The 26468-nt window shown below is 40.3% G+C and overlaps 1 protein-coding gene across 1 annotated transcript; it reads left to right on the top strand.

Moving 5' to 3' along the window:
• Positions 1-16262: 16262 nt before the first annotated feature.
• opn3 (opsin 3) lies at positions 16263-26414 on the top strand. Its single transcript, XM_080868475.1, has 4 exons — positions 16263-16704; positions 19194-19513; positions 24398-24649; positions 25183-26414. The coding sequence occupies exons 1-4, from the start codon at positions 16386-16388 to the stop codon at positions 25456-25458; spliced, it is 1167 nt and encodes a 388-aa protein (XP_080724601.1). The 5' UTR covers positions 16263-16385; the 3' UTR covers positions 25459-26414.
• Positions 26415-26468: the final 54 nt, after the last annotated feature.

Raw genomic sequence — 26468 nt, 5'->3', positions numbered from 1 at the left:
TACGGGACGATTCTGTTTTTTAAGGGACGGTTGGCAACCCTACTCTCTTCTGACTTTGTTATCTGGTTTCACCCCCACCTGTCTATCTAGGTTTTCCGACGCAGTGGGGGTCGGAAAACCTAGTTCTAGTTCTAATTTCTTTTCATTATCTATCATCAGTTTCACTGCAGGGGCCATGCTGTTATATCAACTGCCAGACTCTTCTTCTTTCTGGCTGTTGGAGGTAAATGCAATGTATTTGTCAACGGCAAAAGTTGCCTCAGTGTATCCCCCATTCTGTAATTCATTTGTATTTGAGCTGGTGTACATTTTTCTCTTGTGTCAGTGTTTCTCTGCATCAAGATTAACAAAGAAAATCCTTGAGCGTTCAAAGCTGGTTGTCTTTCAGGAGGTTATTTAACTGCAGCAATCAATCTGCAGTGCCAACATAATCAACCACAGGCACTGCACAGGCAAATATTGAATATACCATTCGCAGTAAAACCAGAACATCAATAGAAGTAATGAGATATTCTGCGGATAGCTCCTTTGTCAATACTTGTTGTATTCCAGTTGACGTGTGACATTTACCTGACTTTTAAATACTGAGTGTGTTTCTATCCACTTCCTGTCTGACTTCCTAGTCCTCCAGAACATGAACATGAAATACAGAGTTACTATATTATCTGCCACCAACTCGCACTAATCCAGGATTTTGCAGTCCCGTTGCTCGGATGGTTCTCACCTAGTCTGTTATGACCTTTTGTCTTAGAACTCCTCACTGTTAGTGTACTGTGTTCTTACTTTGTAGCTTTAAACTTCTAATTCTTGTCTCAGACTGTTTCTTTTAAATCTTTTGCTATTATTACTCAGCACACATTGTTACTTAATATTGTCTATTCATCTGAATGCTTCAGTGCATTTCACTCTGCTTGGTCAAAGCTGGTTTACTGACCCTGCAAACTGCTGAGCAGTAGTGCAGGACCACATTGCAGCAGTGTGATGATTTTTCAGACTGAGAGTTGTTTTCCATGTGCCTGTGGGTTTGTTTTTCCTTTCTCCCATAGTCCAAAAACATGCATGTCAATTGGTGATTCTAAAGTAGGTGTAGGTGTTAGTTTTGTGTGCACTATTAAACCAAATTAATTTCGTAGATGATGTAGCAACTTCTCCCTTCTTGGGTTAATGAATCCATTTGTGATTAACTTGAAGTGTTAGCGCCATTAAAGGTATAATTTCACAGTATATCTCCACTTGCCCATTAATGTTGTAGCATCCAAAGAAAAGTTTCTGAAGGTCTTCTAAATATTATATCATATTATAATAAGCTGTTCTGTGTTTCCTACAGTTCAGTTGCTAAGGAAACTTTTATTTATGAGAGGTTGTGTTGATTGCTGCACTGAGGTAGTACAGAGTGTGCAGAATTGTAACAACAACAAGCTCAAGCAGTATCCGGTTGTTCAGTCTGACATCACTAGCCGTGTCTGGACCTAAACTCCGCTGCAGGTCCATATATCAAATGATCACTATGGCATTACTGAGAGTTGAAAAACTGTCTAAAGTCTTTCATCTTTAATAAAATGATCAGTGTTCTGCTCTACCAGGTGTAACAATTGAGTTTAACATCCAGGCATCCATGAAAACGGAATTTATGACATTTAACGGAGTTAGAAGTTAGCAGGGAGTTAGCTCGCTAGCTTCTATCTAAATACAATATAGCATGTCCTGACTGCGGGGTTTTGGAAACAAATTAAAACGTACAGCTCTGTTATCACTTCCAGCATAAATGAAGACAGAAAACTAAACAGCAGTGACGTTTGTAGGGTTACTGAAGTTTGGTTAGCTGGTATGTAATGATGTGCTACGTGACCGCTAGCAACACAGCTATGATAGCATAATATAAACAAGCTAACTTTTTTTCCACTCGATAAAAGTTAACGTGAGTGTTCTCGGTGGTCAGGAACAAATGTAATCGCATGGCAGGATGCTGTAAAAGGACCAAACTTCAGCCAGGAGAACAACTGAGATAATCCATCCACAATACGAGGTTAGTCATTCATATACTGCTGCATGGGCTGAGCTGTAGTTACATCCTAAGGTTTTAAAAACTGAGCTTAAATAAATGATTAGCGGTAATAAAAGCCGAGGGAGGTCAACAGTGATCACTGACTGTTTTAGGAGCTTTTTGAGATTAAATAGAAGAAAATACATAGGGGAGAGTGAGGTAAGATGAGCCACTTTTTACTCATGTTGCCCTGGATGTGAGAAAAAAATGACACAGAAATAGAATGATAACATATTCCTTTATTTCAGGATGTCTCCTTTCAAATGTAATGATCAGAATCTATGTCTGATGACGCTGCCCAAAATAATGACCTATTAAAAAAAAATGCTCCTTTGGCTCAACTTGCCCCAGATTAGGGGTAAATTGAACCTAGTCAGTGGGTAAACTGAGCCATCTTGGGGCAAACTGACCATGTAGTTTTTAAAATGTAAAACTGATCATATTGTGAAAACAAACCATTTTAACAGTTGTAAACCTGTGAGAACAAACCTGGAAACTGGTGGTTTCTAAACAAACCACCAGTTCAAAACCATTTATTCAAAAGAACTATTCAATATTCCAATGATCAAGGTTGCAGGGGAATATGAACTGTTGCTCCCTCCTTGCAGTTCCTCCAGCCTGTTGAGGTTGAGGTAGCTTCTTCAGCACATCCTTGCGTGGGAAAGATGCCTCATCATTTTCCTTGAACACAAACGTGGGTTTCTTACTGCTAGTGATCCCTCGGATTCTTCTGAGAAATCTGGCACTCACTTCGTTGTCTGCAAACCTGTCAACCAGGCCAATGTAATGGTGGCTCCTGGATTCTGTTACCTATCGATCACTTTAGCCAGATTGTCAAAGAACTCCCCAACTGTAGTCTTATTGAAGGCTGTAGCTCTTCCCAAAGATGTTGCCTCAGGCATACGACAAGAGAGATGGTGGCGTGCCAAAAAATTCTTGAACCATTCTTTACCTAAAAAATGTAATGGTAAAGTAGTAAACTACACAAAATACATTAGTCTGTGCCAACCTACTGAAATGTTGTTGCTTGCACTTCCTACCGGCTAAACCTTTCTCTGTCCAGTTGCTGGGAGTAGGAATGTTGTTTCTGCCTGCCAATTCTAATGCCAGTTCACGGCATTTCTTTGGGGAAATGCCATGGAACTGCTCTGCAAGCTTCTTGATATGCTCTGCTAGCTCCTTCTCCACCTCCTCAGAGAAGACTCTCTTTGCTGAAGCTGTTCCACTATAGCCAACCGATTTGACCTCCTGTGTGTCCCTCTTTTTAATATATCTCCTGAGGGTTGACCTGTCAATTTGTCTTTCTTTAGCCACTGATCTTATGGACTTTCCTCCCTTGACTTCACTCGCTGCCCTTTCAATCTCCTCCAGGGGTGTTGAGCCCCAGCTGGTCTTCCGTCTGTAGGTCCTTGGCATGATATCTTTTCTATAATAGTTAACATATGACAAATACAACAAAAGGGTTCAGTATACTGAACTAAAATACTATTTAATAAGTCAGAGCCTTAAATAAATTTCAGTGCCTTATGGTGGGGTAGGTTGAACCATTGGATCAATTTACCCCATAGCCTTTGGCTCACTTTGCCCCATAGCCACCACTTTGAAAAAAACGGGCTAGCTTAGCAATTTAGGCTAATCTTTAGAAAACTTCTTCAGATGATATTATATTTTAGAAACCCACCAACATGTATAATATATCATTTTAGACACAGATACATTTGTTTTAATATTACAGTCAATTTACCTGATATGCAGAAATTTTACTTTGACAAGCAGAAAACATTTTTTTGTGTAATACAGACTTACCCCTTCTCCAATGTGCTCCTCTTTAATATAGCAGGATGGAAATGATGAGTGCTTCCTGGATTTATGGTCACATAACAAAACATGTACACAGTTACCTAGATACAAGGGGTGGTTCAACTTACCCACTGGCTCATCTTACCTCACTCTCCCCTAACATTAAACATGTTAACGACACAAAAGCCATATTAAACGCAGACTACTTTAGGCCCGGAAGTAGGATTCGTCACGTCATCACTTAACAATCGGATAGATCTACCAGTAGGTAATTATCATAAATGTTTCATGCAGCACAAAAGCACATGTATAAATGTATAAGATGTCATTTGAGAAAGTATGCTAACGTTACTTGTGGCAGTAATGGAATGTGTTTTGAATTACAGTACTTTTGTGTCAACAGAAAATGAAAACAAAAAAGTATATATGAAAATGACATTTTTTCAGGATTTTGGAAAGCAGGGCAGCACGGTAGTTAGCACTGTTTCCTTACAGCAACAAGGTCCTGGGTTTGAATCCAACAACTGGCTTTCTGTGTGGAGATTCCATGTTTTTCCCTGTGTCTGTGCTTGTTCTCTCTAGGTACTCAAACTTCTCCTCACAGTCCAAAGACATGCAGTTGGTGGGGTTAGGTTAATTGGTGACTCTAAATTCCCATAGGTGCGAATGATTGTCTGTCTCTCTGTGTTAACCCTCTGACAGACTGAGGTTGTACCCTACCGCTCATCCCATGGCACCTGGTATTCCGGCTTTCTTGGTGTGAGAAGGCAGACAATGGTAAACAGCAAGTATTACCGTGTGTGCTCGTTTGACATGTTTGTACTGGCTTATCTGGAGTTAGTTTGGTAGGGATTGGATCCTATTATTTAAAATATTGTTTTTTATGTATTTGTAATTCTGTGATTTTAATGCTAACATGTGTCTAGCTAACCTGCAGACTAAAAATCCAATCCACAGCACCATGCTGGTCTTGTCAGTGATACCAGATGTGATTGATCGAAAGTAACCAAGTCTAAATATGACACTTATTTCTTATTTTTTTCTTACATTTTGGAGGCTGATTAAAAGCAAAAATGAAAAGAAGCAGCGTTTTATATCAGTATAAATCAATAACCCAACACCAGGATTTCTTTCCTATGCACTCCTTTGTATAATATGTTAAAAGGTTTCAGTCTTTGAACAGAATGAAAAGTTTAAACAAATCTGACAAGGACACCTTACCCTGTCAGAGTAAGGACACTCTGGATATTATGAAAGAGAATCGTGCCCAAAATCATTTGAATATCTTAACTTTTTTATCCAAACTACAAAAAGCATATAAAAAGCAAATAAAATTAACACAATCATTCCAAAACATGCTTTATGTGTTGAAATGAGTCAAAATAAGTAAATTTGGGGTGGAAAAACACCAAATGGGGCATTCTATCGGAGCACTAGGAGGATGTTTTTGCAGGAAAAAGTGAATCCTGATAAATATGATGAAGATATCTCAGAAAGCATCCACTAGCTCAGATGTTGAGCTAAATTCAGTGATATATAATCACCATGTTTTTGCATTTTATCGCAGACACACCAAAGAATGGTGCACACCTCTTCCTCCTCATAGGCCATTGTTTCCTCTGACAACACATTTAACGTATGCCATTATTAATCATGAGCAACTATTAGCTTTTGATAAATTGCCACTCAACCTAGAACAGGCTCGCGGCCAGTAACAAAAGACCGTTGGTGTTTACTATACGTTCGTTTCACTTCGTGTTGTTTATCTGTGAGTGCACTTAACGTTCATTTGTACAAAGAAAATAAGAGTGTGTCAATCAGAAAGAAGAGTGTGTCCTTGGAGACAAGAGCAGCATATCCTCTGGCTAATGTGGCTTGTCACACAGCCAGCTGCACAGGCCAACGCCAGACGAGGAGGTGAAATGAGGAGCACGGTCACTGATAAAGAGAAGAGAAAGCAGCATGAGGAAGTTTGAAAATGTAGAAGCAATTTTCCAAAAAAGAAAACTGAAACTCAAAGTATCTTTGACATGTCTGATTTAGCACAAAGATTAGAGGCAGCTGATTCTGTATGGATTCAACAAATATTTAGCAATGTGCTGCAATTAGGTGATGGTGTGTGGTTTAGAGATTAACATATAATAATTAAAATATTATTTCTATAATTTCTTGCAACACTAGAACTACAATGTGCTTCACAAATTCACAAGAGAGCAGCTTCAAAGCACCAAACAGACAAAAAAAAACCCCAAAACCGAGCAGCATTATTCATAGAGACCATTTTTTAAAATGCATTACACAAATGCCAGTGTGTACAAGTAGGCTTCAAATGCTTTTCAGACTGAGTCACAAGCTGATCTGATAGTGAAGGAACAGTTAGTGCCACAGTATTGAAAAGATAAAAAGCACAGTCCCTCATTAAATCAGCTTCTATCCTGTTATGTTGAATCAAACCTGATTGGCATACCAGTAACTAAATGAAGTTTAACTATCAATAACCAGGTCAGCTCCAGACCCTTTCACTTGTGCACATGACGTTCAGATCACTTCTGATCGTCTGGTGTAGAATCCACAGTGGCTGTGTACAGAGACAAATTTACAAACATACATAACCTTTTGCCTGATAAACTATAACAGGAGCTGCTGACCCGGAGCGGAATTAAAGCAGCAACTCAAACTGAAGGCTTGTCCCGAAGCAATTAATTAAGCAATTACTTTTTATGATGTTTATTCTGGATTCTTGTTCATTTTTCTGCCTCTTCATCTGCAAACAGAGCCACGTGTAGTAAGTCACCTCGAGCGGGATGTGCCGCGCTGCTGGAAGCACTTACATAAATTATCACATCTAACCTACTGACGGGGGTGCCGTGATTTTCTGGCCTGTGAGACAGAGGGTAATTCAGATATTAATTATGCAAATCAAATGTGTGAAATTGCAGAAAATTGTTTTCAAGTAGCCATCATCTTCTCTGCGAAGCATCCTCCGGATTCCCCTGTGTGGAGTTTAGATGAAATTTTTTTTGGATGAGCACCAATCCTAAAGACGCGTTTATGATAATGACATGCACACGCCTGTGTGAGGCTGTGAACATCAATCCAATTAATGCGACGTGGACGAGCATCCTCAGCATTTCTCACATGACAGCGAAGGACATCAAAGATGACACTGAGGGGTTGCTTGCAGTGCATGTTTCAAAGTGAGGTGGTAAGACATTGTTGGCAAATATGATATTTATATAATGATGACCACTGCAGAGAAGTTAGCCGAGCATGAGCACTTATTCTAATGGCAGATTCAGAAAACAGAGTCCAAGTGGCATGAGATCACCCAGGGATGAGGTGAGGACAGAGGCTGATGGAGACAAGCAGAAAATAGACAGCTGACACTGGCAGGTCCCAGTGGGTGACTTTGTGTTTGAATGTATTTAATGTCCACAAGCTTTGAAGACAGCATCTGCAAAAAAAAAGAAAAAAAAACTAATTACAAAGATAAATCTTTGACACTTCTAGCATGCAGTGAGTCAGGCAGCATCTGCATTTGTGCAGGAGTAGGTTTGTGCTGACGTCAAAGCTTTTGCAGGGAAGTTGAAAGAACCGTTGGGGAGTGACGGGGGCTCAGAAGAGAGATCGGCAGAAGAAACAGACGTGCACAAAAGCGAGTGCTGATGCACCGACATTATAGCTTCAAACTGCATCTGTGAAGAGAGATTTAGGTCAAGAGTGTGTGTGCGGGATCAGAAAAATGAAGCAACATCTATTCCAACACCTTGAAACACAAACATATTTAAATATCACTGAAAATACATAAAATTGAGGTGGAGAAAAGAAGCTGAGGATGTGTACACAAACAAGCAGAAATATTTGTGAAAATAAACCAAGAATCTCTGCAAACAAAATGATAAGAGAGGATTTTTCTTCTTCTACTTAAGCAAACAAACATTTTGGAAATAACTGAGAAAAATAAACTCTTCCATTTCCGCTGACTTTGCCTGAGTCGCTTTTATGCAATTAAAATGAAATGAATACTACATTTCACATTATCTCACCCTGTTGCCTGTGGAAGAGTCCAGCTCCTCTGCTGCTAAATTCCCCACTGTTAGCTCCATCCCATTTAGGCACAGCCAATTCTGCCTCGGTGCCTTTTGAAAACCAGCATACGCTTTTACAGGTTAGAGAGTTGGGAGTAATGTGTTGTGATGGACCAAGTTGAAAAAACAGGAGGAGTCACGGGAATTGTTAGAAAAATAGGGTATTCATTTATTTAACCCAAAAATTATATTTACAAAAGTAATAAATGTTGAACTCATAAAAGAGGTCAAAGAAACAAACCTAGACTCAGTCAAACAACTGTGAACTCAACAAACAAAACTGACCTAAACAGGAAACGACACACAGGGGTATATATACTGCAGATCAGACCACTACGACACAACAGGGTAACTAAACAAAACACAATCATAAACAACAAAAGCGATGCAGAAGAGTCCAGTTTGTTAATAAACTAAACATCAAAGAAGAAACTCAAAACCACTAACCCGAAACTCAAATATTTAATTAAGTACAAAAGCGTTTTTTTAATTTTAATTAAAGAAAATACACATTCTCCCCTTCAGCAGGAAGTGGTGGTGCGGTCCAATTATCCTTCTTTGTATTTAAGGACTTTAAACCCTGGCCACCACCTTTTGTCTGGCAACTCCCAGGGATCATGGCAGGTAAGAAACAGGTAAAAGAAACAAAGTAATCAACTGGTATGCTTACATAAGTAAACTAAATGTGCGTGCTTACAAACAGGACAAATGTACTTAAACCAATCAATAAACTTATTAGAAACTAAAGTGTGTTACTGTGTTCAAATGAAGAAATAAAAATACACAAGAGTTACAGACTTCAGAGTGTGGCCATGGTTTTGGCCATCACTGTGTTAAAATGGGTGCAAACAACATTTTTGCCTCCTGATCTTTCTGATAACTACAGAGATTGTACAGGTAGTCCAGCTTCTCCAGGATGGCACATCATTAAAAGTCATCAACACATCAGCAGGACTGGTATTTGCTCCTTTGTGTAAGGAAGACACTGGTGTTGAATATCTCTTCCCAAACAATCAGAAACAGACTTCATGAGGATGGCCTGAGAATCCGATGTCCTACAGTGGGCCTTGTGCTCACTGCCTGCTGTTTGCCATAGAATACCAGAACTGGCAGGTCCACCGATGGCACCCTTTGCTTTTCACAGCAGGTTCTTTCTGAGCACATGTGACAGTCGTGAAAGGGTCAGGAGAAGTCGTGGAGAACATTATGCTGTGTGTAACATCATTCAGCATGACCTGAGTTGGCGGTGGGTCAGTAATGGTCTGGGGAGGCATATTCATGCAGAGATGAGCAATGGCACCCTGACTGCCATTAGGTATCAGCATAAAATCCTTAATAAAATATATATTTTGGTGGCTATTAATAAAATATATTTTATTAATAGCCAGCCAGCAGGTTTGGAAACATTGTGCAATATAACACAGGTGTGGCAGCTAAAACCCTTTTGGATCTGTGACTCAATGAGGACACAGAGCATCCAAGAACACTCTTACTCCTCCTCTGCGGCTCTGGGACTTGCAGACCACGGAATCAACAAAGGTGTTCTATCTCTCACAATGGCATGTTCTAATTTCCATTTCTGACAGCTCTGATGAAATGCTCATTCACACATGCACACATGTCTATCTTATCCAATTACTGTGAGGACAAGCTATGGTTTACTGTAATGAATTATTCATAGCGCAATAAGGATGCACCACAGAGGTTAGTGTGTCAGTCTAAAGTGTGCTCCTCAGAATCCCTTTAAAAGATTATTTCTCGAATTCAGCTGCCACAATTGCCCGCCGTAATTAACTTGCTGTTTGCAGGGGCAGAATCGAGTCCACCAATCTGTGACTCGCTGCGATTAGAGTTTAATTCTGGCTGCCCTTGTAGCTGCACATGGACTTTGACTTGTGAAACGTTAAAATGAGATTTTAAAGGAGGAATACTCATGACGTGTTATCACCGTGTCGCCATGCACACGTGCACATCCCTGTTCTCCAGTGACGCTAACATTTTTATTTATTTCTGACAGAAGAGATTCTTTGGCAAATTTTCAAAGACGCTTAGCCGTGGCAGTGAAGAGGCACTGAACATAAGCGTGTCAATAATAATGACAGCCGCTATCCACAGAGAATTGTTTACGCAATTAAAAAGCTTATATCCAGCAGTGAGCTTGAAAATGAACAATTATTTTAGCTGTAAGAACGAGGCTGGAAACGTGAAAAAGCACACAGACAGCACACTTTTATAAACTTGAGAATGCGCTGCATCTACAGCAATGTATTAAAGCTGCAGTATGCTCTGTCCTCAACTTCCAAGTTCAAATCCTCTCCTCTGTTAATCCCTCGGAGAGGGCAGGGATGATGGGACACACGGCCTTTAGAGAGAACCTGGTTTTGGCCACATGCTTTATTCTGCTATTTAACAAAATGAGCAGACGCCAGCTGTTGCAGCAGTGGATGTGGGCCGAGTGTAAGTCAGGAGCCACGTCATACATGACAGCTGTTTGTGGCATCAGACAATCTGAATTTGTGACTCGTCAAATTGCCCATCTGGGTCAAAGCAATAGTAAATAAATAATCAGTGGGTTTTAGTCATGTGGTGACTTATTATTAAAAAAATGAACATCATTAGTTGCAAAAGTACTGGGCTGTTTTTCTCCTCAATAATTTCACTAGATATTGTGCTCGGAGCTAAGAGCAGCCGAGGTAAATTGCTTGGCCCCACAAAACAATCTGTGTTAACAGGTCTGTAATCCATAAATTAACCTATCATCCTTTTCATAAATTCATGTCATGGTGAATTATTGTACTAAGCATGTCCACAGTTAGATAAAATGAAATAAGTATAGCTACAAGCAATCCCTATCCACCAAGGATTCAGGCTTCAACTTCTTCCAAATGCTCTGTTTAGGACAGTTTTTCTACTCTTAGCTCTGTATGATGTCATTTAGAACACATATCCTTAATATGATCACCTAAGACACACGCACTACTGTTCACTTATTATGTTTGAGTGTTTTAGCTCCGCTCATAAAGAGAGCGGAGCTAAAATGGTTTGTTTCAGGGAGGAACTGAGGGTCTGCACCAAGACCCAGAATAAGCTACACAAAGCTTAATAAAACTCTGAAGTATGCAAGGGAGAAAACAGGGGATTTAAAATGAGCACGTGTCTTCTTTGAATTATCTTTAAACGAGTTAATATTTGTGTGTAGATGCATATTCATCAGGGTTCCAATGTTTGCTTCCCCCTTTAGTGAAATCACATTTGGGAAGCCCAAGTAGGGGTGCAGCGAGTTCATTAAGCCAAGCTGTTTCACATTAATTTTACATTCAGTTGTTTAATAACGTCAAAGAAACCATACTTAATGGCTTTGAAATTAAAATTCTTTGAGGGAAAAAGTTAAAACATAATGAAAAAAAAGTTCTGTGTGAAACATTTCAGATAAGGACTGTAATTTTGAGTGAAGAATAGATTACTTGAATTGCCTTTCAGAAGGCCAAGAAGAAAAAGAAAAAGTCAGCAAGCAATCAGCTTTATTTCTGCCAAAAGCCGTGTGGTCATGCATGAAAGTAGTTGTAATGATTGAACGAGCTCATAGGGTCTGAATATCACCTCTGGAGCCCCACACAGGTTTCTCTAAAAGACACCGGAGGGTAGCCGGGTTCACCGCTGCAGCCTGACTGGAGAGAGTCAGGAAGCGTGTGTTGATGCTTATAGATGTCTGAGTGATGGTAGAACTGCCAGAGATACAGCTCTGTCATGTTTGAAGTGCTAATGTTTGTGACGGAGAGGTGAAAAAAAGCTACTTTAAAGTTCATTATGGAGCTAATTCCCAGCACAGTGAGAGTAGCTTTACAATAATTGCATCTCCAGGGAGAAAAGCAGTGGGTGATTTTGTACATTCAAGCAGATGTGCATTGCTGAAATATGCTCAGAGATCACCTGTAGAGGGATTCCATTTAATTAAACATATGGCCTCTCGCTAAATTATGAGAGAAGGTCTGATCGGATAGAAAAAGAGGAGAAAAAACATTACAGACTTGTCTAAATTTAAATACTTATGGATAGCAGTAAAAGCAATAAGATTAAACATAAAAAGGATGCCTACACAGAACAAAAACTTAACTAGATATCTATATCTGAATGCTGTTGACCTATTTATTGATAATAGTTTAATTTCAAGTGCTGCTGGTCTGAACAATATATTGATGGACCACTGTTTCCCAGCATAACAGCACAATTGCATCACAGATTATTACAGTTAGTAATAATCACAGGCTTACGACTTACCCTCCCTTACAATATCCTTGGCAAGAAAGGAGAACATATTTTATTACAGAGTCGAGCTGTGGCATAAATCCCTGCTGTATGGAGGGGGAACATAAAGCTCCTTCTATGCCTTGAATGAAAAACCTTTAAGTGGTGAATGAACGGCACGTGAGCAAGTGAGTCAGTGGGTGAACTGCACAATTTAAGCACTTCCAGTCTGTGCGACATCCCCACGTCTTAAAGAGAATTCTGCTATTTTAAATCAACCTGTAGGCGCAGAGAAACGAGGTCAGACACAAACAACGTCGCCATGGGAACCCTGCGCTTCAGCAGCACAATGACATTTCTCTGTGGAAAAAAACGAGGTGGAGGAAGACCACCTCAAAATGTCACAGGACCCACAGATACGCATTTGTTAAAAAAAAAAAAGGAAAATCAGAACAGTTAATGAACTGTCACCATTTGGTTTCGAGTGCACGTGAGACTCTGAGTGTGAGAAGTTTCCTACAGAGTATACATGTACATATATATATACAAAAAACTTGAATCTTACAGTGTTTATTTATCGGATAAAATACCGTTATTATTAAACAGGCCGGGGGTGTCCAAATTCAGAGGCTGCGTCCACCTGAGGACCCGGCCTTTGTGGTCTAAGTGGGCCGGGTCCTCCAAAAGCCGGGTAGACCGGAAATGAGCGATTGTGAAATTGGACGGTCTAGCCTTCAGAATTACGTCACCTGCCGTCTGCTCCTTGCTGTCTAAAATATAACCGGACGCTGGCGTAGATGGTCGAATAAAGTGTGAGAACCCGGAGGAATCCTCCCGAGGGATTAATAAATCTAGTTTACAGTTTTTTCTGATTGCTTAAACCCTAACTCTGATTCCTGTAGCACAATCTCTAAAACTATTCAGACTTATAGCAAAACCACTCACTGAGTTTGCAAAACTAAAAGCACAAAAACTGCTTTGCACTCAGTTTGCAATTTTGTAACACACACTTTGCAAAACTGTAGGCACAATTCACTGCACAACACTCAATTACCAAATTTCCAACACACTCCTAGCAAAAGTATACACATGTATGGCTATCATTAACACTAATTTGCCAACTGTCTGGCACACTTTCACATGTGAAAACTTTTTTAGATAATTAGTTCACTTTGCAATCAGCCTAAGCACTATAATACAGGTAAGCTGTGTGTGCGGAGTACAATGGAGGGAGCAGAAAGAGTGAGAAGTAGAGGAGGCCGAGGAAGAGGACGTGGAGGTGAAGAAGTAGGATGAAGAGGACGACAAGGACAAGGAGGAGCGGAGAGGAAGGGTAGGAAGAGTAAGAAATAGAATTGCTGATAACATCAGAGCTACAATAGTGGACCATGTAATCAACCGTGGAATGACCCTGAGGGTCGGTTAGTACAGTCACTTCGCACAAAGATTTGTAGCACTGCCATATGCCAATGAGAAACACACCAATACCATTGATGTAAAAATACTGAAATTGTTACTTTACAGAATTGCTAGATGACCAGATGCTGGGGGCAGAGGAAGCATGTTCACTGCAGACCAAGTAACCCATATAGTCATTATGGTGATTGCAAATAATCCTATACTTGGAAATAAACACTTGTGTTTGTTTTGATGTGTTTGAATAAACACCAGTACTTGAAGTTTGGATCCCTCTATGCTTATGGATCTATGACAGCAGTATGAGCTCAAACTGACATAGCCTACCTTGTGCACAGAGAAAGCAAAAGCCAGATGTGTTTTGTATTCATACCATCAGTGTGCAGTTGGCGCATTGTGTGCTTAGTAGATGATGGCTTGTGTGTACTGTTTGATACGGAAACACCATTTTTACGAAGGTGTGAAGAGTTAATCTAGCTGTGTTTGCTTTTGCAAGAGAGCTACAATGTTTTGATTATTGGGTGACAGGTTTTCTTATTTGTGTGAAGAGTTTTGCAAAATTAGCCAATAGTTACAAAAAATGTGCTTAAGCATACAGAAAAAACTGTAATCGAATAACTTTAATCTCAGCCAAACCGATTTACTCACCAACAAATAAAACACAACTAAAGCACTGAAAAAGGCCAAACAATAACATGTTTAAGTTATTTGACGTTTACACAGATACATTCTCGCCTGAAAATGTGTTAAAAGTTTATTTTGCGACCCAGAAAGAGTAATAAGAGTAAAACTAAGCAGCTGCAGTAATAGTAGCCATTGTTGGAAACTGGAATTGGCTGGGCCAGTCTGGGATATGGTTTTTCAGTTTTGTTGTCCGGGTGGAAAATCGGGAGAAATTGGGGAGAATGGTCGCCCCCAGAGATTTTTGGGAGGGGCACTGAAATTCGGGATTCCCCGGAAAAATCGGGAGTGTTGGCATGTATGGCCTAGCATAGCCTGTAACATTATTGCGACGGACACATTATATGAGTGAACTTGACTTTAAGTGATTTACAGGTTTCTTTGAAAAATACTTTCTTATATCCAGGTTCTTCCTTTTTGCTGCCATCCTCCTCTTCTCCTCGCAGTGCAGGCTTGCCATGCTACTAGGTTTTCTTTCTATCGGGTTGTTTTTCTTTACTCGAAGAGATCAAATTATTGGTGGGGACAATTCAATAATCGCTGGATATTGGTGGGGACACGTCCCTTCCGTCCATGCCAAATCTACGCCCTTGCTCATCAGTGTTTTGACCTTTTACTCACAATACACCCTTAGTTGACGTAGGCCCAACCACAGGATTGTGAAGTCTGGGTGTGTGTTCCTAACAACCCTCCTCATCCACAGCTCAGAAATTAATGCTGGTAGATGCTGGGCAAAGAGAAAATTTTTAAGCTCTGCATTATACTTATTGTGATATAATTAGCCTATGTGCATCACAAGAAATTTGGGGTTTTAATTGGATTACAGCAGTCCTCAATTAAAAGTCATAAATGAATTTCCATTTTAAAACATGCGGAGGCCTTAAACGGAAATAGAAGTAGGGTAAAATAAATGCATGTAAGTAATGCTGATGTTTGCTAAATTGGTTCGTTTCATCTGCCTGTCAGGACCTGGAGATTGAGAGGATATTTTAATTTCAAAATAAAAGCGGTGGATTGAAAGCACAAGTCAAATTAAAGGGTCAGCTGCATTATCTGTTAACAGTTAACAGAGGATCATTGGTGTCTCTCTCCCCTCCCTCCAGGACATTTACAGCACCCGTCTCACTAAAAAAGCCCTTTGCATAGCGGCTGATCCCACGCACCCAATGCAAAGCTTCTTCAAGCTGCTGCCGTCGGGGAGGAGACTGCGGAGTCTCCAGGCCAGGACCAGCAGGCTGAAGGACAGCTTCATCCATCAGGCTGTCAGGAAGCTTAACTCCCTCCCGATTCTGCCCCCTCTCCCCTCTCTCCTCCACGGTCTCACTGAACTCTGTCACACACACACAAACACACACACTCTCTGACTCACTCACTGGCCTGCACCAGTTACCAGTCACTTTGTGGAGCATTGGACTGCCATTACCTCATAAGACTTTGTGTTACACTATCTCATACCGTACATTACCAAATCTCCATTTGCACTATTTGCCTATTTGCACTACTCTGCCTGGTTTGCACTCAATGTCATTTACCCTTATATTGTATATTGTATAGCTTTCTTGTTATATGTAAAATTGTATTATATTATTTAATTTTTTTACTTTAAAATATTTTACTTGCATTTTTAATCACTCTTATATTTAAATGTTCATTTTCTATTTTATCTAGGGATTGAGAGTAACGAAGTTTCTATTCTCTGTATGTCCTGTACATGTGGCAGAATTGACAATAAAGTTGACTTTGACTTTGAGCTATGAGGTAATTCAAGAAAGAAAGAACGCCTTTATTTCAACATGTATGTCTTTGTTTGACTTTTTATTTTATTTTTTGTTTTTTCGAAGTACAGCCAAACTCCTAATCTCAGTAGACCTAAATATAGACCTAAGAATACAAAAAGCCTTACTTTGAAAGTATAAACGGAAGCCTGACGTTCCTGTTGGGTCTGACTAGTCACTGGTATATTGACCTAGTTTCAGCAAACAGCAGTCTCAGGTTGGCTTTTGAATTAGCGGCGCGCGAGGAGCCGGTGTGGGAGCGCCGACGAGCGCACAGCCTCTCGTGCCCAGAGACGCGCGCAGCACAATGCTGGAAACCAAGTTTCCATCCGCGAAATGAATCTCCCTAACGAAACCAGAGCCGGGAGAAGTACAGAACATTACATTTTCGCACTTGGCACCTACAAACTTCTCGCTTTTACCATTGGGACTATCGGAGTATTCGGCTTTTGCAATAACGTCTTTGTCATAATACTCTACTGTAGGTTCAAAAGACTCCGGACGCCTACCAATTTGCTGCTGGTCAACATAAGTTTGAGTGATTTTCTAGTTTCTGTCATCGGAATAAACTTTACCTTCGCTTCGTGCGTTAAAGGCGGATGGATTTGGAGCCAGTCGACGTGCATCTGGGACGGCTTCAGCAACAGCTTATTTGGTGAGAGGAGAAAAAAATAAAGTAATTTAATCGTTTATGCTAGCATGTGTTAACATTTAATAATAGTTTTTATTAAAATAATTTACAAATATAATTCTTTAACCCTGTTACATTTTTGTGTGTCTCGCACTATATGCAAGGAAATAGCGGCTCAGTGTAAATAGGCAGAAGGCGGAGAGAAGCTCATTAATAACAAAGAATGCACTACGAAGGCATGAAGGACGTTATCAGTAACATAAATCTAAATATAATTGGGGTTTTTTTTTTTTAAAAATTTCAAATTACACATTATCTACGAGTTCTTGTGAAAATTTCCTCTCTTCAATTGTATTAAAATACAGAGTAATATCTAGCTGCTATGCTGAGCTTTATATTGTGTATTTTTTTCTTCCTGTATTTATACTTGCATCATACAGTGAGGAATCTTTTGACACCTCCCTGCGCCTGCCCTTCTATGTTAGCAAAAGTGTCCATTTATTTCCAGCATAAGTCTATTCATCTGGGAAGTGTGAATAAACATTGAGGGTCATTGTCTGGGTCCCACCAGCGTAGGAATTAGAGCTCAGAAGGACTCATGTGTGGTAATGAGCTCATTAGTGATAGCCTCCAAGTCTTCTTCTTTTATTTATTTTTTTCTCCCGCTTCAGCAAATGAAACCCAGCAAACCAGCTGGACTTCTGTCATCCTGCTGTCCTTTAAGTGACATTGTCTTCTTTCCACATATTCCAAAGGGCACACTTGCCCGCCTGTGTCCGGTGTGCAGCACTGCAGCAGTGGTTGTGGCTTGCAATGTACATGTCACAGGAGAATTCAGAACCAAAAGGCATACAAAGATAGTGTTGATATAACAGTTTATATAAGATGAAATCTTTCGTGAATAAAGTGGCATTGAAGAGAGAAGATGCTGCGTTCTGTCTCTTTGGCCCTTAGATAACCTCCCGGGGAAAGGATTCTGTGTGATATTTGATATGTGAAAAACTCAAGGTCATACAGGTTGTCATGGCTTGAGTGGGTGTGAGCACTGCAAATCCAGAGAACCTGCTTACACTGAGCATACTGTTACAATTGAGGTATATAAAGATAACCCCCTTGGCTTGACAGTACGTGTGCCCTCCAATAATCCATGCACAAATAAGATGTCTTCTTTGCACATTACTTTAAGTGTGACTCAGTAACTGACACACAAAGGGCCACAGGAGCTGCAGCAGTAAGCCCTGGCTGTTCTGTCCAAGCACATCCTTCCTTCAGCTGGTTTGCTGTGGCTCAAACTTAGCGCATACTATATAACGTCTCCCTTTGTAATCTGTGCATCCACCTATTGATGCTGTATCTGTCTCATTCGTATGTAACAAAAGAATAATAAACCTATCTGAGCTTACATAACTGGCTATACATGTATATAGGTTAGGGGAGGGTGTATGATGAAGTTTGAATAAAAATATTTTCCCTGGCATATTGACCTAATTTCAGCAAAGTTATCGTAGATGCTATACCAGGGCTTTAAGGCTACGTTCACACTGCAGGTGTTAATGCTCAATTCCGATTTTTTGATCAAATCCGATTTTTGTGTCTGCTTGTTCACACTACAAATAAAATGCGACAGCAAACGCGCTCTAGTGTGAACGCTCAAAGCGGCCGGCATGCGCAAAAGAAGACGTCACACACAACACGCTCTGTACACCCAGAGCAAACCATATTGTTTGACTGATGGGCCTTAATATAAAGACTTCGGACTTTAGAATTAAACTAATCAGATTATACAGTACATAAAATATACGTGAAAGTAAAATGTTCACGTTTCCCCAACGTTGTCTTCCCAACAGTTTCACTAACATCTACACTTATTGGCCAGGAAGCGTTCGCGATGTCTTCTCCAGAACTGATAATTGGCGTCTGTCTTGTGTCAGTGACGTAAAAGACGGATTTAATGCGACATGACCGTTCAAACAGCAGTCGCTTTCTAAAACATCGGATATGTATCGGAATCAGTACCACATACGAAAGTGACCCAGATCGGATTTGAAAATATCGAATTTGTGCCGTTCACACTGTCATACCATGATCGGATATGGGTCGCATAGGGTCCAAAAAATCGGATTTGATGCGCTTTCGCCTGCAGTGTGAACGTAGCCTTTGAGGTGCTCTTAAGATTGCATGCTTATAAGTAAAATGATGCACAGGAGGAACAAAAGAGCGACAGCTATGCACACAAGACACTTCAGTACGTGTGGTAAAAGCAGGCTGTGTAATGCAGATGCGGGTCCTAAAGGTGTGTGTGCGTAGGAGTCAAGAGCCTCTTTCTGTGCATCTTCACAGGGTTTTGCACCAAAATGATTGAATGTGATGTCCAGACACAAGATGTTCAGATTTGTGTTTACACTGAGTGCGATGTACACTCAACCCAGACACGCTGAGTAGCCACTGACCCAAATCCTGCAGTGCGCGGTCTGCATTACTCAGCGTGGTTGTCTCTCTCCCTTTGCTGCCAGGCATCGTTTCCATCATGACTCTGGCGGCCCTGGCTTATGAGCGCTATATCCGGGTGGTCCATGCACAGGTGGTGGACTTCCCCTGGGCATGGCGAGCCATCGCCCACATCTGGCTCTACTCCCTGGCCTGGACAGGTGCTCCCCTGCTCGGGTGGAACCGCTACACTCTAGAGATCCACAGGCTGGGCTGCTCTCTGGACTGGACCTCGAAGGACCCAAACGATGCCTCATTCATCCTCTTATTCCTCTTGGCATGTTTCTTTGTGCCTGTTGGTGTCATGATCTACTGCTATGGGAACATCCTGTATACAGTGCAAAGGGTAAGGAATAAAAAGGATTGTTTGGGGTTTTTTTATTGCTTGCTTCTCTTAGAAACAATAAGATTAATAAACTGAATGAACAACATGGGATTGTAAATGAAGGCTAGCCTATCAAAACATTAACCACGACGGTCAAAACTTATGGTACACATCCCCACAAAAATACATCTCTATTCAAATATTAACCCCCATTTCAGATGCTTATCGATTTATTGATGTAGAGTTTTGTACGTTGTTATTTCTCACTTCCAGAATAGTAGACTTCAGTTGTTTTAAGATTTTGCACAAAACACATTTTTAGTTTTGGGTCATACTCCTGAAACATCTTTTTTGTGCTGTAACTTGAATTTTCACTGCTGTTTTCTTCCCTTGTCTTATAACTGACAGCTCAACTGTGCAAGCATGTACAATAAAAGTGAGACATCAGAGAACAATACAAAAACAAAACTCCAGCTCTTATACCCGACAACAAATTCCAGTGTGTAAACACACTCCAGCTGCTTTGAGTGCTAACACCTCAGTTCATGTAACACTTGAAGTGTCGCTGTCTTTCAGCTTACACATGAATTAGCACTGATGTGTCGCAGGACTTCCACTTCAGCTGACTTTGAGGTCAGTTCATCACATGCAGCGAAAGAACATTTTAGCGTTTTATACCAACTTACAAAGGATATTTCAGTGTCATCACTTGATCTCCAAATTGACGAATCAATTGTTTAAAAGAAGAGAAAAAAGTGGAACTAAAAAGAAAAAGCTAGAGGAACAACAGCTTACCTAAGCAGAAACCGCTTAAGTTAACTGGCAACAGGTAAAAAACATGACTGGGTATAAAAACACCATCTTAGGCTATGTCCACACTAGCCCGGATAGATTTGAAAACTGCATTTTCGTCTGAAAACGCTCCGCGTCCAACTATCGTTTTCAGTCGTTTTCACAGAGTTGTGCGTCCAGATTGAAACGGACGAAAACGCTTATGCTCCAGTACTGCGCATGCATGAAACGCAAGACGATTCGACCTGACTGATTTCTGTCTGCCGCTTATTTACTTTCCGGCTCTTTGAAACGTCGCGGCAAAATGTCGAGGAAAAGCGCCGAGTTTTTTAAATGGACTAACAATGAGGTGGAGTTGTTGCTGCGAGTAACACAAAAGTACAAAGTTGCAAAAGCGAATGAGAATTAAAAAATCTGAAGAAAAGCTATCTGAAGCATGTACAGACTGATATTAATCTTTAATAGGGCTGTCAAAATTGAGAGCAAACAAAACAACTGCTGTATAATGGCCCTCCGCTATCTTTGTTTAATTGGTCACATGACTAAAATGTGTCATCGTTTTCAAAAAGGCTCCGGGTTCGTTGTCCACACTGCAACGTGAAAACGGCGTTTTCAAATGCATCTGCTTTGGAGAGCGTTTTCAAAACACTGTTTTCCTTGACCGAAAACACCGTCCCGGTGTGGACGGAAGGCCAAAACAGAGAGAAAAAGATGCATTTTCATTTGAAAACGTTGAAATGTTCTGTCATGTAAATTGTTACATGGGCTCAGGAACAGTTCCAGAAATCATTATCTGTGAACATTTCACCATGCTATCCTCAAGTGCAGATTAAAGCTCTGTCATGCAAAGAAGAAGCCATATGTGAACATGATCCAGAAATGCTGCTGTTTATTCTGCCCTAAATTTAATTTCAAATAGACTAAGGCAAAATGGAAAATTGTTCCGTGGTCAAGCAACCTTAAAATCTGACATTATTTTTGGAAAACATGGAAACTGTTTTCAAAAAAGCATAAAGAGGGGAGCGTCCCTCAGTGCTTAGTTTAAAAGCCTGCCTCTGGTGTTATGGGGGTACATTAGGGAGTATTGAATTAGGAGCTTGCAGATCTGGAAACACACCACGAATGCTGTATCTACAGGTTTCAGAGCAACACCCAGATTACATCTTTTTCAGAGAAGGCCTTGCTTATTTTAGAAAGACAATGCCAAAACACATACTGCAGATATTACAACAGCATAGCTTTGTAGTAGAAGATACTGAACTGAACTCTGCAGACTTTACACCAATAGAACGAATGATACGCCAAACATATTCAATCAGTATCAGCTTCTATAGCAGCTGATAAATAAAAAAAAGTAATAAAGACAGGGGAAAACCATGTTATGAGTCTTGGCATTGCATTGTTTGTCTACCAGAGAGCACTCTGCGACTTCACTGTTGGAAACATAACCAATATTAGGGAAATCTGTTTATGTACTTACTTTGTAAGTATTGGCTGATATATTGGAATATCACTAAATATTTGTGTAGTTTCAGCTGAGGGGTTGCATTGAGTGAAATCTAATTTAAAAGACATCTGACAATTTAAAATTTTTAGTTTGTTTAAAACAGAACATCAGTCATGTGGCTCCACCTCACAGTCCATCACACTTCACAGGTTATTGTAATGTGTGGAATGGATTGTAGATTGACACTTTGCCATGGTATAAGCTCACTGGGCCTTTAGTCGAATGCTCTAAAAATGGTCGGCATTTACAAACTGATTGGCGAATGGAACAGGAAGTCTTAGTCAAGAAGCCACAACAAACAAGTCGTCACTTCCAGACGCTAAGTAAGCATACTAGTCAATAGCTTCTCAAATTGTTAGTAACTCAGTTACTGTTGCAAAAGTTTTGTTTTGTTTTTTTATCTCTTTGCATGATTATTTTATACCTTTAGCCAGAGATTGAAAATGCAGACTCTGCGACATTCATTTCACACCCTTTTCATTAACGGCTGTTTTATCATTACATTCCTCTGTGCCTTTGGGACCTGTCCTGTATGCTAGAACTCATCCAGAAAACTCACTATTGTGCTTCTTAGAAGCATTGCCTTAAATTCTTGTGGCAAAGGACAAGTGACATGAGTTCAGTTTATTTTAATAATGTCACGAAAAAATACTTTGTCTGTGAAGGAATCTGCAGTCATCATTCAAGAGATGACTGCTGAAGTGACACAGCACATTTTGTAATGAAACATGTAAATGAGAAAGGGACTAACTGATTTCCAAGCCTTCCTGCATCAGTTTCCTTTCTTAAATATGCACAATCATGCAGGAAGTGTGAGCTGCTGCGTTCTTGGAGCACCTCAGAGGCCTGGTTGGATTTGTCACATGTCACAGTATTTTGGGAACATCTTCAAAGAGGAATAACTCAGTACCCTGCAGACTATTTCTGGTTTGATACGAGAGCAGCTGGTCGGCTTTGCTACAGAAAGAAAATCTTATTATAGATATGTGAAGGCCTGGAGAAACAATAGAATTTAAGCTTGCAAAAGGTTGTGGATTAATAAGAAAAAGAGCATAAAGAGCACAAATTGTAAAGTCATAAGTATTGTATTCACGTCTACGTTCAGCTGCTGTGTTCTTTTTTGAGCGAGTCTAGAGAATAGCTATATTGTTTATCATCACATCTCTTTAGCTGAAGGGTAGGTTTGATCTGCAGTGTCGTGAACCCAGCCTGTTACCAAGGCATTATCATGTTTTCACAACTTTTACGATGTTACCAACATCTTAAGATACAACTCTCAAGAGGAGAAGAGAGATAAAACTGGAAATTAATGTAATCTATCTTATTGTAACCAGTAAACTAGCCTGACAGCTGTAGAGCTTTGGTGGGTTTAAATATAAAAAGAAATAAAACAAATAGAGAGAACTCCCAATGAAAATGAAAACTAACTTTCTGTTTTTTAACTATCCTTCCATCCATCCATGTGGCTGCTAAACCAATAAATTTACCACAAGAGACACAGAACCGGGATGTTCACTCCAAATAACAGCCGTCCTGACACAGAGCTTAAATTGATTTAATCTGAGTCGAGAGCTGGACTCGACAGCTGTCCAATCACCATCTTAGTGATGGCAGCCAGGAGAGAGAGTGTGTCATGTCTTAGAATCAGAGGCCAATCATAACATGGGGAGCACACACTGTGCTTGCACAAAAGCTAGTGGTTAAACTATAAAGTCACAAGCTAAAGTTGTACAATGATTAACAGGCAAAGAGCTCAAAATGACTACACATTTATTGATTTCTACTTAAATGCTGCCCAAACAGTAAATTACACTAAATATTTCAGTGCAGGGAAACTGGATTGAATGTGCACAGAATCGCAGTGTTAGAAAGAAAGACATTGCAAAGGTTTGATTCTGAGACGAGAATGAAATCCACATTGTCCACGTGCTCTGTGTCTGTCTAAAGGCAGTTGAAGATACTTCTTGGATAGCAAAATAACATCTTACCAATATTTGTTTCCCGAAGAATGTTAACTCCTGCAGATTAATTTGTTCTGGTATATGTTTTGACGTTGACTATATGGATGTACACAAGCAGTTCCTGCAAAGTTAGCAGGAGGGGAGGTTTGTTGTACAAATCCTACCAGCAAGAGGGTTAGGTTCACAAAGTCTGTTGCCATGGTAACTGACCGTCTCTTTGACTAAGCCTGCTTCCTGGAACAGGCCCCAAGATGAAACACAGGCAAAAGCCCTTAGGATGATAAAAAATAAAGCAAAGGAAAACGGAATAAAAACCACTGAAATGTGACTATGGAAGTAGAAGAGCTGCTGAGGGAACAAGACAGACAGGGGAGAATGGGGAGATCAATAATATAGCACAGGTTGATATATATCCCAGAGTTGAGAAATTACTTTGGTGTAGCAGGTAGAAATTAGGATTAATCCCCCCCCAAATAACATAAAATTGTCTTAGATAAGTAGAATAAACTAATGAGGCTAAGCAAAAAAACAAAATCAAAGACTGTGACATAAATTTACTTTATGACAAAGTGTCACTGTAACTTGTTTGCTTGATAAAGAAATATCCCATCATGTCAGCATCCTGCTCTGTCCTGTTTCTTATAGCTGCGCTCTCTCCAAGACCTCCAAACGGTTCAAATCATCAAGATTTTGCGTTATGAGAAGAAAGTCGCCGTGATGTTTCTCCTGATGATAACCTGCTTCCTGGTTTGTTGGACACCCTACGCTGTCGTCTCCATGATGGAGGCCTTCGGCAGGAAGAGCATGGTCTCGCCCACTCTGGCCATCATCCCATCATTCTTTGCCAAGTCGAGCACGGCGTACAACCCCCTCATTTACGTCTTTATGAGCAGAAAGGTTTGTAATCAAATTATTTTTCTTTTCTTTTTTTTAATGTTTGGGGTGAGGCTACCTCTCCAGCACCAATCTCTTTGTGTTGCTGCTCGAAAATCAGCCCAGGTTAGGCTGCTGTCTAGAATACATGATATATTTCACTTGAGAGTTCTGAATAGCCGCTTGCTGTGTAGTTTGTCATCCCTCCCCCGGAGTAACCACAGCTGACCCATAATTAAATATGGACAAACACAACAAATCAATAGCATCTCAATGTGAGGGGACGGTTTCGTCTCCTCTTGTGTAACTGCAGCTTTAAGTAGCAAATTGCAGGAATATCTTCCCACAAAATGTCACTATTTTAAAAATATTTTTCCATTCCTTAATATGGTGAGCATAAAAATTTATTTTATTTTGTATGTCAGAGTGAAATGGTCTGGACCACTAGTCTTGGTTTGCTGGCTAGAGGCTGATCTCTTGTGTGTTTGACATACTAATGAGTGAAGAAAGGAGGCTGTTGTTAAATACCAGCCTTTGCTTCTGTTTCTCTTCCACAGTTCCGCCGCTGTTTGCTGCAGCTGCTCTGCTCTCGGATCTCTTGGCTGCAGCGCAACCTCAAAGAGCGCCCCCTGGCTCCGACCGAGCGTCCCATCCGACCGATCGTTGTGTCCAGTATGTGCAGCAGCACCAAGGCGCGACCCAAGAAGAGGGTGACCTTCAATTCCTCCTCAATCGTCTTCATCATCACCAGCGATGACTTCCAGCACCTGGATGTGACCTCCAAGGCTGGAAACTCCACGCAGTTTAATGTTATCCAAGTGAGGCCACTGTGAGCCAAAAACACCGGACTTCTCACCCCACCACTCCGTATGCCTTAGGACCTAACATGCAACTCCAAGCCAAAACAATCCTGTCTGACCTCCCTGGCTGTTTCTGTGTCCACACGTGGTAACAGCCTGGTTACAGCTTCATGTATAAACCCAACTGTAAGCCCAAGTTCTCAAATAAACCAGTTTGAGTAGTATGAAAGTTTGACATCCTCATCTAACATCGGCTGTTGTGATATAAGTAACTTAATGTAGTAGTGGTGGTATTTTTCTCACACGCATTTGTCAGATATGCCATACAGTATATGTGACAGCTGTAGGACTTTGTTGAGTATATGAAAGGCAGTTGAGGACCTGAGTTTGGCTTAACATGTGGTAGCATTTTCATTTTTTGGTTGGTACCCAACTGTGTATAATGGAATACAAGCCTTAGATTCTTAGCCATAACCCATAATGCACAAACTGACATTACTGTGTATGGATTCAATAAAGAGACCCTATTTTAAGCTATCTAGCCTGTTTACTTAAGCTCATCTTATTTTAATGTAAATATCAAGTGTGACAAGATCAGTCACTGTGAAATTACACTTGGTAGATTTGTATGTATTAGGACGATGGGAGTAGCCCTACTTGAAGACTAAGAGGAAATGAGACTAAGACCTTAGTGACACACTCCTTTCATTTCCTCCTGAGCTGTCAGCTATGAATAGATTTAATGAATGGTTTTCCTTAGCTGATAAAAACCCTTTTAACTGTGGATGTGAGAACGAGTGAGAGGGATTTTGTCTTTTTAGACAGTTGGAAAACTGGGACTTGGTTGATTTCTTACTGTATTTTCACTATGAAGCATATGTTATAATAAAGACTGGAAACAGAAAAAAAACTTGCCTAGCTGTGTCCATAGGTGACAAAACTGGAAATTTAACATTTATGCTTTTTGCCAGAGAGTGAAAATGATCAATGAGTTTCATGAAGGGTAAATAAAAGTCCTTAAAACCAGTCATCTTCACTTGTTT

This window comes from Rhamphochromis sp. 'chilingali' (assembly GCF_963969265.1).
Source record: "Rhamphochromis sp. 'chilingali' genome assembly, chromosome: 20".
NCBI lineage: Eukaryota > Metazoa > Chordata > Actinopteri > Cichliformes > Cichlidae > Rhamphochromis > Rhamphochromis sp. 'chilingali'.
This window is presented reverse-complemented; position numbering and strand designations above follow the sequence as displayed.

Bases quoted from the DNA above. Each gene is read 5' to 3' on its own strand.
- opn3 (XM_080868475.1), top strand. From the start codon at position 16,386: ATGAATCTCCCTAACGAAACCAGAGCCGGGAGAAGTACAGAACATTAC. The intron at 16,705-19,193 runs GTGAGAGGAGAA...CTTTGCTGCCAG, and splicing joins CTTCAGCAACAGCTTATTTG to GCATCGTTTCCATCATGACT. The intron at 19,514-24,397 runs GTAAGGAATAAA...TGTTTCTTATAG, and splicing joins TCCTGTATACAGTGCAAAGG to CTGCGCTCTCTCCAAGACCT.